Here is an 18,133-nt window from a genome sequence, read left to right on the forward strand (position 1 = left end):
TGAACTAGTTCCTCCCGCGGTCAGTGATGTCACGGGGTATGTTATTTTTTCCATCCTCAGCTCTATAAAAAATCATAGCGATTATTTACACCGTCAGTGGCGTTGATTTGCCATTTGGATAAACTGATCATTTTAAACCGCCGCATGCCAAATTTTGTTTTCTCTGTACATAAAAATACTGTCGTACTCGTATATAGTGCTCTTAAAATGGGATTTCCCCCGCCCCTTCTAAATCAATTTATACGGAAGTGTCTGTATAGCAAATGGTAAGAAAACAAACTAAGACGGATTGCTAATGAGGATTTCTTGCGGATGGCAATGTTATACTTCAGACAAAATGTCTGTCGCGCCTATGGGAAGTAATGACGTCATTAATGGGGGGGGGGTATTATTGATCACATTGCCTGTCGCTTACAATGACATGGTAAATCCATGTACATGTTTACCGCCTACATACATGGGTACATTAATGGTGCAATATGTTGTACACGATAGTACAGTTGGTGATTGTGAGTACCTGTGTGTGGGCCTTTACATCAAGGATAGAATAATCTGGAATTTTAACTGGACACACGATACTCAACATAATAATTGTAAGCAAACTTGTAGTAACGACCTATTAGTTGAGAGCCGTTGAATTTTACCTCCATGTAGGCTATAACCACAGAGCAGTTCTCTATGGTATAACACGTTAATGATTCACTTCTTTCTCATATAAACTACGTTTCTCCATGCAGAGGGCCGTTTCTCATCTCAATAGAATATAATATTTGAAAGTGAATTCGAGACCTCGCTCTCAGCTGGGGTCTGAATTCGCACCGATCTGAAAGCACGACAACTTTTGCGACACGGGTCAGTTTTTTTCTTTCAATATTCTCTCACATTCAGGAAAAAGTCGTTAAAGGAACACGTTGCCTTGGATCGGTCGAGTTGGTCTTTGAAAAGCGTTTGTAACCGTTTTTTATAAAATGCGAATGGGTAGAAAGATGTTGTAAAAGTAGAATACAATGATCCACACAAACATGCCTCGAAATTGCGTGGTTTTCCTTTTACCTCGTCGACTAACACGTCGGCCATTTATGGGGGTCAAAATTTTGACTCCCATAAATGGCCGACCATGTTAGTTCGCACAGTAGAAGGAAAACCACGCAATTTCGAGGCAAACTTGTGTGGATCATTGTATTCTACTTTTAAAACATCTTTCCAACCATATGCATTTTATAAAAAACGGTTACAAACGCTTTTGTTTTGACCAACTCATCCGATCCAAGGCAACGTGTTCCTTTAACTCACGGTGGTTCTGACTAATCTACGTCATGTGTGATAAGCAAACAACAGTCATCACAGAGTAATGCTGGTAGTATTTTATACAGGCTTACAATATAATGTGTGGTACGTATTTCCTACAACGGGATAGTGATGGGCCTATGATCGAGACTGATGTCACCAAACGGAGGACGGTGAAGGCAAACAGGCAACTTGGATGCAATTCAGTAAACTGCTGCAATGCTTCCTACATGACCTAGGGTGGGTTTTACAAAGAGTTAGGACTAGTCTTATCTTGAGTTAGGACGAGTATACTAGTCCTAACTTAGGACTAGCTGTATGTTGTTGATATCTCTTTAGGACTAGTCCTAAGTTAGGACTAGTCCTAACTCTTTGTGAAATCGACCCCACTTTGGATAATAATCATTGTGAACATTCAAATGTAACGATTCTCTCTCTCTCTATATATTTTTATTTAGCCTAGATCGCCTGGAACTGCTTGCATGCCCTATACCTGACATATTCTGGGAGGCACCGCATCTGCATGCTTCTCTTTTCACCACCCCAATGCCGCGTCATCGAATGGATAACGGATTCCGTCGGTCCACATTTCTTTCCTAATAATCACCACACACAGACCAAATGGATCCAAAAGATTCTTGATAATGGGTCTCATTCATAGTAGCCTATCACCCCCGACTTCCTAAAAATTAACTTGACAGAAATAACTTGCAACACAGAGTACGTGAAACATGCTAAAATTGCTATGTATCGCACATTAAAAAATTGACAGAAAATCCCAACACTATAATTTTTAATAGTGTTGGGATTTTTGTCATTAAAATTACATATTTTTTTACTCACCTCCGATAATGCTCAGCATACGTACTCACGATATTATAGTTAGTTTCAGCCATTTATGCCAATATTTTCCCGCCTAAATCGACAAAAATACCTAACGGCTATACATCCCGCCTGAATACAATGTTTGCACTTCTGCTGTCATGGTTGGCCCCTGACCTCTCTATAAATAGGCCTAAACAACTTCAGTGACTGCTCGCTCACATTATACCATGGTACAACCATGGAAGAAAAAATGTCCATGAGCAATCGTGCAAAATCATATTTTATAAAGGCAGTAGACACTATTGGTAATTACTCGAAATAACTATCAGCATACAACTTTACTTGGTAACGAGTAAAGGGGAGAGGTTGATGGTATAACACTTTGTGAAACGGCTCCCTGTGAAGTGATAGTTTTCGTGAAAGAAGTAATTTTCCACGAATTTGATTTAGAGACCTTTACAAAGTTTTAGAAATAATATATTCAAATTATGAGTAGTTTACAGTAGGAACTTCCGTCACATTGGTACAACCATGGAAGAAAAAATTTCCATGAGCAATCGTGCAAAATCATATTTTATAAAGGCAGTAGACACTATTGGTAACTACTCGAAATAACTATCAGCATAAAACTTTACTTGGTAACGAGTAAAGGGGAGAGGTTGATAATATAAAACTTTGTGAAACGGCTCCCTGTGAAGTGATAGTTTTCGTGAAAGAAGTAATTTTCCACGAATTTGATTTAGAGACCTCGAGTTTAGAATTTGAGGTCTCGAAATCAAGCATTAAAACACACAAAACTTCGTGAGACAAGGGTGTTTTTTCTTTCTTTCATTATTATCTTGCAACGTTGACGACCGATTGAGCGCAAATTTTCACAGGTTTGTTACTTTATGCAAACGTTGATATAACAAAGTGAGAAGACCGGTCTTACCAATAGCATCCACTGTCTTTAACCTTCGAATATAATTTACTCCATTCACGATTCACAACTACTTATACCAGAACAACACAATCTTCTATTGTGTGAATCTCAGACTAGAGATATTGGCTGCTTTGCCAAATAGAAAAAGAACAAGGAATAAACATTCGTAAACAACGAATTTGATGTGACCGAAAATCATGCGCTCGTTCTAATCAAATTATACTTACATGACAGAAAAGGGGCGTTCACTGTTACATTCGACGGGTAATTATTTGTAAAGAAGAAATTGCGACCAATGTCCGATATTAATGTTCAAAAGCGCACAATAATAAATGTGTCTCTAAAATAAATATACATTACATAGAGATGAAGCTCCAGGTTCAAATTCAAGTTTGACATTGAGCACCAACGGTGCCGACCGATAATTACAATGCCATTGTTTGGTTGCTTTGCAACCGGTAAACAGCAACCGCTGCGTATTACGTATACCTTCTGTACTTAAAGGCAGTGTACACTATTGGTAATTACTCAAAATAATTATTGGCATTAAACCTTTTCTTGGTGACGAGTAACGGGGAGAGGTTGATGGTATAAAACATTGTGAAAAACGGCTCCCTCTGGAGTGCCATAGTTTTCGAGAAAGATGTAATTTTCCACAAATTTTATTTCGAGACCTCAGATTTAGAACTTGAGGTCTCGAAATCAACCATACACACAACTTCGTGTGACAACTTCGACGACCGATTGAGCTCAAATTTTCACAGGTTTGTTATTCATATGTTGAGACACACCAACTGTGAAGGCTATTCTTTGACAATTACTAATAGTGTCCACTGCCTTTAATTTAATTTTAATAAGAGTGGATGAATAATTTTATGCGGAACCATTGTTTCCCCTTAACTAACCATTGAGGAATGAGGAATACAATACAAGCGCGGAGTACAGTTTTCCTGAGGGGACATGGTAAACTCTATGTTCATGGAAAACTTGACGCGATAAACTGAATGGACATGAATGTTAAACTTTTACATCTTGATCCTATGATACAGTACACAATTAATTTTAATTACATTTGTTACACGCTATTATTAGGTCCATTTTGAACACCCGAGGGAGCAAATGGCACCGGCAGAGGAGACGGCTAGGGGAAAATCGCGCCTTAAATAGAACTAGATCTACCCTGTGAAAGATGTCATTTCTCCCTTGGGGGCCATTATTTCATAACAGTTGGTGTAGCTCAACATTATGCGTACCTGTGAAAAAACACCCTCGTCACACCAAGTTGTGTGCATTCAGATGCTTGATTTCATTACCTCAAATTCTAAATCTGAGGTGTCGAAATCAAATTCGTGGAAAATTGCTTCTTTCTCGAAAACTATAGGTCACTTCAGAGGGAGCCGTTTCTCACAATGTTTTTTACTATAATCCTCTCCCGATTACTCGTAATCAAGTAAGGTTTAAATGATAATAATTATTTTGAGTAATTACCAATACGTGTCCACTGCCTTTGAGCAGAATATTTTCTTTATAAAGCTGTTTACCGTAAGCGAGGTAACTGCTGGCTTACCCGAGGTAACACACGAGTGCCGTAACCATGCAATCCATGGTGGTGAACGTGCATGCTCGCCTAGAAATGTTCTGCTTATCTTGAGAAATTATGGTGAAGTATAGTTTATGCTTACGCACATTTTTCTGCTACAGTAAGCACAACAATTTGCTTACAGGTAAACAGCTCAATGAAATTGGGCCCTGATGACCTCCATTCAAACCCAACTTTGGAAACTTTCCATTCCAGAGATTGTTGTTTTAAGTAGTCCATCTCCCGCTTTTTTTATAGGCATAATGTTTTTTTTTTGCCTTCATCGGTCATACTGTGGTATTTTAGAGTCATCTCTTTTGAATGACACGAATTAATGGAAATTCACATCTGAACAGGAGCAAGGCAGAGAAACAGAAGAGTCATAGTATAGCGCAGTGACCTCCACACGAGTTTTAAACAGTTCCACGATGACGTCATGCTTTAACCATTTTAGTACAAAAGATCATGTATAGGCTATTGTCATCATCCACGCGTGTGCACTCGTCCGTGTACACAGCTCAATAGAATTGAAAACATACATGGATTACATACACCGAATGTACTGGTAAAAATTTGGGCTAAGAAAGGTGCAGTTTTTGTTAAACATCGATGAGAACTCCTGGACCACACTGTATGAGTAAAGCGCAATCCCGGACAACAAACGCGCTTTAGATCAAAAGTCATTACTTTTATAACTGTTTGCGTTACCAGCTGCGGGTTCGAATCCCACCCGAGAATCATATGGATTGTTCACTACAGAACTTGGAAAGCAATCGGGTAATACAAAACTATTGAGTACAACAAAATGAGTATTATGGAGTCAATTCAAAGCGATCATGCAGTCGATACAGTGCCGCACTTTGCATGCACCGCTCTCTGCGACATGAAGTTATACCATAGAGCTATATATAGCTCTATGAGTTATACTTATCCAATTCCACGCCTTCGATGTGGTCTTTTTTCAGAGTTGGAAATTAAATGGGCCATTGAATGGAACCACAGAAAAACATGTCTTCATGTACAAGAGTGAAAATGGAATCGGCGAGAATAATATTGGTTGACATCACTTTCAAAGTGGAAACATCAGATGTTTTGATGAACACACAATTTTTTTTATACAATGGACTCGATCGTATCATCACGTGCCGACTCTATTTTTGATAAGTAAATAAGCACATAATTATAACAACCGGAACGCACTGTTTTTTATAGGATTCAACTTGCACGTAAACGCCACATTGCCTCATTTACGAACAACATCAGTAGTGTGAATTCAAACGCAGGACATGTTTTACTCTAAAATTGCGCAGGCGACGTGGCGTGATTATAATGTCACAATGTAGGTCAAGGGGCAAAGGTTCATGAAGAAGAAGATCGCATTCTTTTCTGATGACACTACTTCATAGAGGCCCTACTGGCCTATACGCAGTCATTCCACTGATAGTCATTCTGTTTTAATAGGTCAACCTTATAATAGCGAGCATTGTTTCGTAGATAATTATGAATGATGTGGCAGCAGAAGGTTTCTGAGAAACTACACATGGTGTCCACGTGTTACAGTCAGCTGATGCAATCATTATAGTCGTACTATGAACCAATCGTTGCACAAGTACAATTTAACAATTGAAGCTTAGATTTGATTATCAACCTCGTGATCTTGACAAGTCAAAACGTGTTGGGTTTACAAGGCGGCTGCCAAATGAACGTCTGACATAAGCACTCTAGCCACAGTCAGCGATGGGGGTACAGACCCACCACCCTCCATTTTTTATGGCACAAACCGGAGTTAAAACAAAATAAAAACATGTGTAAACCCACTTGTGTGGGACTGTTGGCAATAATGGGCCGGGTGTGGATTTGACGTTTTCAATCCTGCTCGTATACGATTCAATTATTGTCCAACATACGGAGGGCCCTCTTTGAAAAATACTATCATCTTTTGTTTCACCCATAATTTCTTGATCAGTGATGTCGACATTAAATTGAAACTGTTTTTAGTGACAAGAAGGCAATTGGAGTTCGTAAAAGCAATAATGTATAAAATCATCGAAACTAATACATGAAAACGCTCATCATAAAAATAAAAATAAATCGCAATATTATTTTCAAAACGTTTCTAAGGACAGTCCCAGCATACAACGAAATACTTTAAAACAATCACAATTACATAACATAATAATTACATTTTTTTGTTCTTTTTTTATTATAGTATTGGCGTTGGACTCCGTAAATTCATAGACACAATCTGTTGGTAAGATGAGTGCCGGGTTCATCCGAAACCTTTAAAGAAATGAGTACCATGTCTTCTTCTTCTCTTTGTTCTTGTTGTGTCTTTTATTGTTTTAATGATGTTTTTAGCGATAGATTTGTTTTTTACGAAAGTGGGCATATTTTTTACCTACTCCGTGTTGCTTTCAATAACAATATAAAATACAAAATAATAATATGCTATGCCTATTCTACAAGTTTAATTCATTATAAGACTCAAACCGAGTCAAGTAGATAAAATCTACTAGTCAAACCTAGCTCTTTAAATGACGAAACAATTAAGATTTAGATAGTAATAATAATATGAAGCGTGTCAACTTACTGAGTAGACTTTTCAAAGTGAGCAGTAGGGTAGGCTGAATATAGCGGCCTGCTGGTCGGGACTGGCAAACAGTAATAGGTTTTAGATTACAGAAACGTTCTCTTTTAAACGGAATGATGGACAGAATTTCATTGCTGTTATGCAACTATAGAAGTTTCTGGTAAAACAATTGTTATTTTACTTTTGTAAATATATGTATGATGCAAAACACTGAATTGTGTGGAAAACCGATGATTCAGTATAATGGGCCTAATATAAACAACAGAGGGCGCTGTTTGGTCAAGACGGGTGTAGTTAAAGGAACACGTTGCCTTGGATCACGCTTGCCGTAAATAGAGAATCAGCGCTTACTACGGAAGCAGTGATTATTTCTGCGCTTCACGCCAAGCGTATTTCACTGGTAGGCCGTAACGGGGAATTTTAGCTTGTGTGCGTGCGTACATTACTATGCATTCTACTTCCTTACACATCTAGCGCAGAAATTCTCCGCTTGCCGTGCAAGCGGAGATGGTGTTTGAAGTGCATAATTCGGCGGTTTGCAGAGCTGTGAAATTGCGCCCTGATCGTGCAGTTAACAAAGCTACATCAAACACGGTTGGTGTTCATTCGTGGAAACATTTTGGATCACAAATTTATTTGTAAATATTTAAAACAGTTACGTGCGCGCCGTATATGTTGCATTAGTAGGCTAGTAGATTAAACTTCGCGTCAGTTCGCCAAAATATGGAAAGAAAAATTTACACTTGAAACGAATTTCTCAAGTAAAAAGTAATGCTCTTAATAGGCCATGGGCCCAAGCCATTATTTTATTCTGTCAAAATGCTGCAGGGGTCAGGGGTGAAGAAGGTTTGAGGTCATAATATCATAGAGAAGGTATTCTATAATACCTAGAATCTAACTTTAATGATAATTTGGGTCAATTGATGAACATTGTTAAATAATGTGTAAAAAAAACAAATGAAAACTAAGAAATACATTTTTATTATCATTGTAGGCCTACTCAACGTGTCAGATTGTGGCGTCGGGTGACATTTTGTTCTCGTATTTTAAGTACGATAATTTTGTTTTTGTTATTTACTGTGTATTTCGGTCTAAGAGTGTTAAAAAGCATTTACGACAATTTGTATGAATACATTCTATGATTTAATAGTTAGTTCTATGAATTGTGTTACGGCCGGCGGATGGAAAAATGACTTACATGTTTTGGACATGATAATAAATGAATTAATTTAAGTCAATTTAACCATGGAGGAAGAAAAGGTGTATTGTTTTGCTAGACATCAACTCTCTCTGTTTGCCTACATAAGTTATCCATCTAATTATCACTTACTTTATACGTTCCGAGTGAAGGTGGGTCCAATTTAGTATACGGTTCAAATTATCATCTTCAGGACTAGAAACAAAGTTACAATGCGTGAACGGTCTTTGCTCTTTAATGTAGTACATGAAAAGTGATGAAATACACGGTCAGAAAACCCCTTTTATTGATATCAGATATCCACTGATTATAATGAGCAGCCGATATTATAAAAGGAATACGCTTCCGTTATCCGTTATGCCTGCAACTTTCTGGGAAAGCAGCAAAGGCACTCCAAACCCGGATAAGAGCCTTCCCTTAAACATCCGGATTGCGTGAATATTAATATCTCAGTGACGACACCAAGTGCTATTATGTAATTCAGTCGGTATAACAAGAACCAATCGCCACTGATGGGTAATCGTTACGCCACACATCAGCGTAAAACACAACACCCTATTCTCATAGCTACCGCTACTTATAAAGGAGGATGTTGGGCAAAAGCGCACCGTATATGGTAACGGATCATGATGTTAGATTTAAAACGCAATTTTTGTTACTTCCCGATGTCGTGATGATGGGATTTCGTATAGCTCCATGATCTCACTGTGTGTGTCGCATTACGATACAATGTTTTTGCAATCACAAGGTTGTGGGTTCGAATGACCAACTAATCGCTGATTTCACAATGACAATAATACATATTGTCGTCTAGCTATGAATCACAATTTCTTGATTAATTTGTGTAATTCATAATCATAGACGTTAAACCAATGTTTCTATAAGAGAGATGGGTTGTTGCCAGCTTGGTGTTTATATCCCCCTGGGGAGTTTGCCGAGTTCCCTTGATGGGAAGATCATCTAAACAAACAACAAACTTCACGTTATTATTGTTTGATACATTTGTTTCTCAACAATTCGTCGTATTGGAGTTTTGAGAGACAGATTCTTCGGGAGACAGAATCTCCTGCCTAAACCGGCTCCGAAAACATTGTTTCTTCTTTTCATGAGCTTTGTGCACCTTATTAGGTGGATATTCCAGGCAAAGTGTTACACGTGCAGTGTCGTGGGAGAAGGGTCTATTGGTGTTAAGCATCTTGCGGTTATCATCGTGTATCCAGCGAGCGTTACATCAGTTTTGTGATCGGAGGTTGTGGGCACAATATTTTCAATGTTTTTTCTTCATCTCAGTATAGGCCTACGGGAAGTACGGTCAAGCTTTATTTCGGGTTTTGTTGAATTAATTTTACTATCATATTTAGTATGTCTAAGTATTACATTCCCAACAACAAGTTCGAATGTGCTCGATATACTTGACCCTGCCCTAGACTGGTCCACTGTCTTTACAAATATAAGGAATATAATGGTGTATATGTATACACATGTTTACATGTACGTCAGATTAAACTGCGAATCCCCAGATCAATGAATGGCGTGATTATGGACGTGGGCTCAACGGCAGATCTCTGGCGTAACTTCACGAGCCTCAAAGTGTGACGTCAGATGTTCAGGCAAATAGACCCCTTGCAATTACATAATATCACGTCACATGCTCTGAGACCAAAGCGCCTTCACTTGGGTCAAACAAGGCAAGAGCTGATGCTCATTGTCCACAAAGCTCCCACTATATTTCTGAACTGCTTCAAGTTTACACTCCATCAAGGAATTTCCGATCAAGTTCTTTGCTTCTCCTCATTGAACCCAAGTCTCGACACTCATGGGGCGACAGGTCTTATTCTTCAGCCGCGCCACGCATCTACCATTGATCTTCGATCTTGTCTTTTCTCAAAGTCTCTTCTCAAAGTCTCTTCTCAAAACTTATCTTATGTCACAGGTTTTCAATGAATAATTTTGTTGTGTCTGTTTTTCTTTGTGTTTTTGTTTGTTTTTGGTTTTACTGCGCCTTGAACACCCAGCAGGGTGGATATGTGCGCATTATACAAGTCTTATTATTATTATTAATTATTAAAATGGACGATTCTTTAGACGCAACTGCTCAAGTATGGTATTTATATTCACGGGCCAAGAGTGCGACGTCAGAATGTTCAATATAGGTTACGGGTGTGCCTCCGGCCTTTCCTTTTCTTAAGTGAGGGCGCTGAGGTCTATTTTGACTGTTTATAGTTCATTGGAGGAAGCAATAGGGAGGTTTAGCTGCACGAGGATCAAAGGGTTAGGACTGACTGGGATTGGCGAGGAGAATTGAGCAACTCCTCCCCCCCTGAAATATCCCATAAGGTCAGCGTCTCAAATTATTATTATTATTATTATTATTATTATTTATTCGGCCAGTGTCAAAAACAAATACATACAAGTAAAACAAGGATAATAAGACTTCAAAAAAGGTAACTAGAGGAGCGGGATTAGACAAAAGGGTACAGAACAGGTACGGGATGTGGAAGAAGGAAGAGGAAGGGACAACAATCCATTCTAAGACGGCCAGGATAAACAAAAGCGTACTACTACACTATGACTCAAAAGCCTGCTTATCCAATCCTCGAATAGAGTATAAATAAAAAAATCACTATGATAAACACTTAGATACTATAAATAAACAAATATAAATATATATACTTCGAGTAAAACTATTACAAAATTTGAAGCACTAGATAGATATTTGATAGATTAAGAGCTGCTAACAAACTCGACAACAATTGAAGCTATTTAAACAAGTTATTTAAAAAGAAAAACAGAATAGATAAATAATAAATACTTACATTAATACATGAATGAATGAATAGATGGATAGATAGGTAGATAAAGAAAGAAATAAAGGAAGGGAGGAAGGAGGGAGGGAGGGAGGGAGAGGGGGAGAGAAAGAAAGAATTAATTAAAGAAAGAAAGAAATAAGTAAATAAATGAATAAATAAATGAAAAAGTAATTGAGTAAATCAATCAATAAATAAATAAAGGAATAATTAAGTAAATAAAAAAAAAAAAAAAATGATGAATAATAAACAAAAGAACGAACGAATGAATAAATAAATTGATTAATAAGTAGCTAAATGAACAAACAGATAAATAAATAAAAAATAAAAAATAATAAATTAATCAATCAAACAAACAAAAGAAAATTTCAAAAATAGATAAATAAATAACCATTAAGTGGGGGAAAAAATCAATACAGATCAAATCAAGTCAAAACAGATCAAATCAAATACAATCCAATACAATAAAAAGAATAAGCATTAAACATCATTATTGAAATAACTAGACAGTTGGTTGTTAAAACCCCTCCAAGAGTCAAGAATGACCGAGTTCTTAACGGCGGTTGGCAAGCTACTCCAGATACGAGGGAAAGAATGAATTAGAGAATTCTTCAGGCAATGAGTTCTGGCAAAGTGATGGTTGAAGGTCAGAGTGTCCAAGTGACGGGTATTGATTTGGGTGAGGGAAGTAACTGCGGAGCATTTGACTTGTCCAAATAAACATTTCATGGTAAATAGAACAGTTAGTCTGTTTCTCCGGGCATCTAAGCTTAGCAGGTTCAGTGATTTGAGTCTATTATCATATGACATGACACCTCTTTGTTGCTTGAGACACATCCTGGTAGCTCTCCTTTGCACTCTTTCCAATTGGGACACATCCTTTGCACTCTTTCCAATTAGCCTCTCTCCTAACCAAACTCCTATATGCTTGGCTTCTTGTGCCGATCCCTGTTCATAACAGAATGCAGATGTGTGAAGGCGGGTTCCTGGCGCCTTAAAACCAGAAAGCTCTGGGTTGGTGGGGCTCATCAGCCATGGGAGGCAATCCACATAGGAGAAGGTAAACTCTGATTTCAAACCCGGGCAGGCGGAACCCGTTAGCCAATCCACTCCAGCTATGGATTAAATGGTGTCACCGTGGCCGGGCGGCTTTCCGGCAGGCGTGACTTGCGTCTTTAGGGCGGATGAGGGTCTTCTGCACCCCAACGGCCAAGTGGGCCTGGAGGACGGCGACCCCAGGTTACTACAGCATTGAAAGGTAACATGATGAATACACACACGACTGCAAATCCTATACTTCCAGCGGCGGGAGTCCGCAGGAACCTAGCAGCTGGCCAAGGTCCTGGGGTGGATTTCACAAAGGTAGTACTAACTTAGGACTAGTCCTATAGGCAATGCTAAGAGATAGGACCAGTCCTAAGTTAGGATGAGTTACTGGTCATAACTTAGGACCAGTCCTATCTCTTAGCATTGCTTAGGACTAGTCCTAAGTTAGGTCTACCTTTGTGAAATCCACCCCAGGCCCTTCAGGGCTCCATGACGACGGGTTCTTAAACCCTTCGGGGAGGGATCAGTTTGACTTCAGAGCCAAGGCTACTGAGCACCTTTTGAAGTGCAAGAAGTCGATAATTCTATCAACGTTCAATGCCTTCACAATAAGAGATGAGTCAAGGTCTGAGGAGATGGCAGCATGTAGCAAGATGTGCGGAATTGATGTCTTGGGCATTCAGGAGCACCGCCGTGTCCATTAAGACATCAGGTATAGCAAGACAGGCGGGATGGACTTAATTACCTCATCTGCCTGGAGGAACACCAGAAATGCTGCTCAGGGAGGAGTGGGTCTGTTGCTAAGTCGGAGAGCGAGAGCTGCACTGCGGGGTATCCACTCTGTTAGTCCACGAGTTCTTGTAGCAGAGTTTGATGGCAACCCTGTCACAACAGTTATTGTATGCTACTTTCCACACAACTGCAGCAGCGAGGCAGATGTCGAGCAATGCTTCAACAATCTCCGAGTTGCTGTTGGGCAGTGCCAGCGCACAACTTTTTGGCTGTGCTTTGGGATTTTAATACCCGACTTGGACCAGAGGACGTTCGCTAAACACGTACCACACAGACGACTCAAACCAGAATGGTCAACTTCTAGTCAGCTTTCTCCAAGAAAAGAGCCTCCTTGCAGCCAACACCTTGTTCCAGAAGCGAAGAGTCAAACTATGGACTTTTGAAGACAGAGCCACAGAAGACCGTCGCCAACTGGACTTCATTCTTGTTCGACGAAAGTGGCGCAACAGTGTCCTAAACGCTGAGGCATACAGCAGCTTCAGGACAGTGACCTCCGATCACAGGGTTGTATCGATGCAAGTTAGGCTTAGCCTAAGACAACCCAAGACCACAGGCTGCAAGGAGAAGGTTGATTGGAAGGCGTTTTCCTCCCCTCCTGATCTTCAGGCAAAGTACACACAGTGGTAGTGCTTAATCGATTCCATGTGCTTGGGAGTAAACGAGAAGACGAAGACGGAGAAGGGGAGGAAGTGAACGAGCGAGGAGAGTTAAGAAGAGAGGAGGATGCAACATCTCTTTACCAGCACTTCATCGTGGCCAACTTAGAGGCAAAGAAGAGCTTGCCTAAGGTGAATCAAGTAAAAAGAAGCCACAATTCTGCCCTGATCACCCAGAAGTTGTTGCAGCACGAAAGATAGTTGAGGAACAACATGATGCCTACATCCGGAGCAAGAATATACAGCTCGAGGAAAGCCTCAAGTTGGCCAAAGCTCAGCTATTTGACGTGTATGAAAGGCTGAGAGAGGAAGAGTTGGCACTTAGAATCAAGGAGGTAGAGGTAGCTCGTGAGGGCAAGCAATATGGTGAGGCATGGAGATTAGTCAATGGGGTCAGTGGCAGGAAGAGGTCAAAAGCAGGGCAAGTCAAGGGAGACACGCCAGAAAACCGCGTAAAGTCATGGTTCACCCACTTCAGAAATCTGCTGGGAGATCCTCCTTCTGTGACTGGTGAGGATTTGGAGATCGCAGACATACTCAAGAGCGTTGGCATTGATGATGGCCCCTTCTCGATGGAAGAGCTAAGGAAAGTCAAATGCTCCATCAAGCAGGTGAGTGAGTGAGTTAGCTGCACGACGCGAGCAAACGTGAACGGGAACGTCGGAAAATTGTGTAATTTAGTTTCTAGGTAACGTCGCAACGTTAAGACGTCGACGTCTGCACGTACCTGACGTGAGAAATGGTAACTATGGTTTAAAATGTGATACTTTTACAACAATTTCTTTTCCCGACGTTTATGTTCACATTTTGCTCGCGTAACGCGCAGCTAAACCGCCCTAATTACAATTGCCCCGTATTTTCCAGAAACCCTCTGAATGTACTTGGTTTCGCTGCGACATCAGCAGCGGACAAGATCGTAATGCTAAGTAGCTCAATACACGCTGCTAAAACATTTAGAAATCTACCTGAAACATGATCAGCACATAATAAACTGCAGGCTGTCTACACGCAGATCGTGAAATCGGTACCCAAACCTACTACTGTGCGCACTGCCTCTGGTCCACCATTATCAACATCAGAAGTAAACGGTCTATCTGCAATTATGGGAGCTCGAGCATTGTTTCGACATACAAAAATTGCGATCAGAAACATTCAAAGTTAACCAACACAAAAACATTATAGTTAATAGTGATCATCCCGTCCCTCGCAGCATTTCTATTTTTAAATTGCAAAAGCGCAAAGGAACAATAAGTACACACATAGCTTAGCTTCATACTTATAAATCATACTTACACTTAAACACATTGGCAGCTCACAGAATAGTATCCGAACAAAATGCACAAATAATTTGCAGATTTTGAGGCACATTAATCCGTGGGAAGAAGGAAAAATACAACAACTCACGATGCTGTACGGTCTGGAATTGAATGCGTCTGTAAAATTTCTCGTATCGGGATTCCCCCCCCCCCCCCCCCCGTGATGAGTGACAGCTCATGAATAGACTGGAAAGTGTGACCTCTGCGCATGCGTTTCTGAGTTTTATTAGCTGGATTGTGCAAGGAGCTCGGAGGATGGTGAAGCTCAGCTTGCGATTTTGCGGCAGTATTATAAAGTTGACGGTCCTTAGCAGGACGTCTCTCCTACGATATGTTACCATGCAGGTAAGACGCTTTCTGCTCGTAAGTGACAGCGTTTATGTATTATCCATTAAGAATCACGACCACTTCTTGGTAAATTATTTTCCAAAGGGGTCGCTTTTACTTAAGAAAATATTGCATAAATAATCTTGAGGAAGATGATAAGGACTCCATTCTATGAAAAATCAATCACTGCCAATTGATGATTTCTTATTTTGAAGTAGCATAAATTTGGTTTAAAACTCGCTGCAGTATTTACATAATAATTGGAATAATAATTGACACAATCCCAGAACGTGTTTTAACTCCAGTGGGAAAAAAACCCGTTCTATGTAGGAAGTATCAATAGAGTAACAGCAAATTAATCATTGTTAGGAAAAATCCAAGGGGGCTCAAACTGTGATCCGACAATGAATTTCAGAAATGATCAACGAATAAGATCCTACACATCGTTCACCCATCGGACGACTTGCTGGTTTGTTTTAATCAATCAGCTAATTTGCGTGGTAACTATTAGTGGCAACTTTTCGAGTTCACTTGGGCACCTAACATGGAAAAAACCAAGGGCAAAGCTCTTACCTTTGTCGTCGCTGTTCATTTTCTCTGAACCGGGAAGCCGCCATCAAAAAGTAAACCTCATGTAACTAAGTAACTTTACTCTAAAAATATTTGTACGCAAGAAAACGGTATTATGTACAGGATTATCATACCGCGGCTCAGCGTGTAATTTATATTCCATGTTGAAAGTTTGTTTTGTTCACAAGATTGTATGTAAATCGGTAATGTATAATAAGGTCAAAATCTGAACTTTAATCATAATAAAAACAAAAACAAAACAGCCCCAAAACTGTCAGATAAGGCGAAGCGTCTGTGTGGCTAATGTCACCATAATGTCACATAGCGAGTGCATGCATTACGCACGATGTATGCCGTCACGGGGAATCCCCGCTTGGCTTGTAAACAACACGCAATCCGGAAAACTCCATGATTGCGCAACTCGGAAATGGCCTATTGTGTTAAAGCGGGTGTCTCGTTCCGCGTAAAAACCCAAGCGTGGCTGCGAGGTGAAATATGATTACCTTGAAGAGGGGTTGTTTAGCAATGAAAAGTGGAAGTAAAAACATCAGCTGTTTCTTTGTAGATAACAATGCTCCGATTAAACAAAAATATAATACAAAATGACAATTCTATCCTCTTTCAGACGGGACGCTTAGGCCATATTTCTATATTAAGAACTAGCTATATAATTATTGCACGGGACTTTAAAAATACAATTTGAAAATTTATCCTTCTTTAAAAAATAAAAAACACAAACAAACAACGCTGTGCAATACTTTGTATTTATACCTTACATTTTACTAGTTTCGTTTGCACTCGAACTTTATTTAAAAATAAAAGTTTTTGGTTAAAGCATATATACATGTTCATATACTTTGCACATGACCACCATTCTGTTTAATCGTCCATCAAGTGACAAATAAATCTGAAGTTTATAAATGTTAACCTCCCTCTACCATAACTTAACTGTTACCGTATGCAGTCAATAGTTTAATCAGACTAGTATACAATTTCAATTGTGAGATAGTATAAACTATTTTTATGATGTAGGCCCTAGGTTTTTTTCCCCCCTTTTTTTGTTTCATGTTTTTCCTTTTCACAGAGATATTATTAACAGGGATTTTTTTTAAAATAGATGTTTTTTTAATTGTGTATTGGCGGCAAATAATATTGGCAAACAAAACCTGTTTGCAAATGGCACATGGAGATAGCGGTTGTAAACAATGACAAAATATGAACAACGTTTTTCCAAGATTTAACCACATTACAGAGAAAGATAATAAACTGAAGGTAAATGCATGATTGACACAATGGTTTGTTAAAACTAGATGTGTACATCCATGCGAGATAGAACCTTCCATGGTACATCGTGGGAAAGGGATTAGTTTCATGTACATATGTTTGTTTGTTTGTTTGTAGACTTTGTTTGTTTATTTATTCAGATGATCTTCCCATTAATAAAACTCGGTAGTAAAACACAAAGCTGGTAATAACAGCCAATCTTTCATGATAGTACACACTTTGGATTGACGTTATCGGCCAATCCACTACAGTCACGTATTAACAAAATTGAAGATCCGGCTAATATTGTAGACGTATTGTAATCATCTTGTGTCCTTTTAGTGACGAGTGAACAATTCATTTTGGTATAACTGCTTTCAAACAACGTTCGGCCCTGGTTTGGGGGGGGGGGGGGGTCTTGTAAACGATCTAGGCACTCTAGACTTGAATCGTGATAAATGCTGACATGTGAACTGTTTCGTTTACAGATTGAGCAAGGACCAACTTTAACACATAGCAAGGTTATTACCAATAACAATACAAGACCGAAAGAGGAACTAGCCCCGACCATGCAACGACTGAGAATTCTTTGACACTGAATGATGTAATGTAATCAATACTGATTGATTGTGAGACTAGGTGAACACTTAAAATCAGCGGGGGAAGTCTGCAAATATACAAATAATACTTAGAAAATATGCCATTGATATGCAAATGTTAGGAGTATAATTAGGTGAGGTATGCGGTGCGTCATGTGCAAAATCTATTTTGAGTTGGTTCTAAAATAGTAGGGTCATATCTTTGGATTCCGTGACCATTTTTTTGCTACCTTTTTTTCTCGATGGATTTGGCTTCAGGAACCATTTAAAACGAAAATTAGCTCCTATGAACCTCTGAAATGTGATAGGAACTTTTTTTATTGCGCAATATTCAAAATGGCCACCGACGCCATCT

General features: G+C 39.3%; 1 protein-coding gene across 6 annotated transcripts in view; it reads right to left on the reverse strand.

Moving 5' to 3' along the window:
* The window catches only part of LOC139934043 (serine/threonine-protein kinase TBK1-like), a 42,430-nt gene extending 26,330 nt beyond the window's left edge, over positions 1-16,100 (reverse strand). The window contains exon 1 of one of the 6 annotated variants that reach the window (XM_071928320.1): positions 15,920-16,100. Coding sequence is in view for 1 of the 6 variants with exons in the window: in XM_071928314.1 (XP_071784415.1) it covers positions 14,997-15,071 (75 nt within the window). In the remaining 5 variants the exon portion in view is untranslated. Of the gene's footprint in view, positions 1-2,130; positions 2,253-3,261; positions 3,392-7,203; positions 7,308-8,533; positions 8,666-14,996; positions 15,113-15,919 lie in introns of those variants that run through there. The other 5 variants (XM_071928314.1, XM_071928321.1, XM_071928325.1 and 2 more) reach the window with 5 other exon arrangements.
* Positions 16,101-18,133: the final 2,033 nt, after the last annotated feature.

This window comes from Asterias amurensis, chromosome 2 (assembly GCF_032118995.1).
Source record: "Asterias amurensis chromosome 2, ASM3211899v1".
Classification (NCBI taxonomy): domain Eukaryota; kingdom Metazoa; phylum Echinodermata; class Asteroidea; order Forcipulatida; family Asteriidae; genus Asterias; species Asterias amurensis.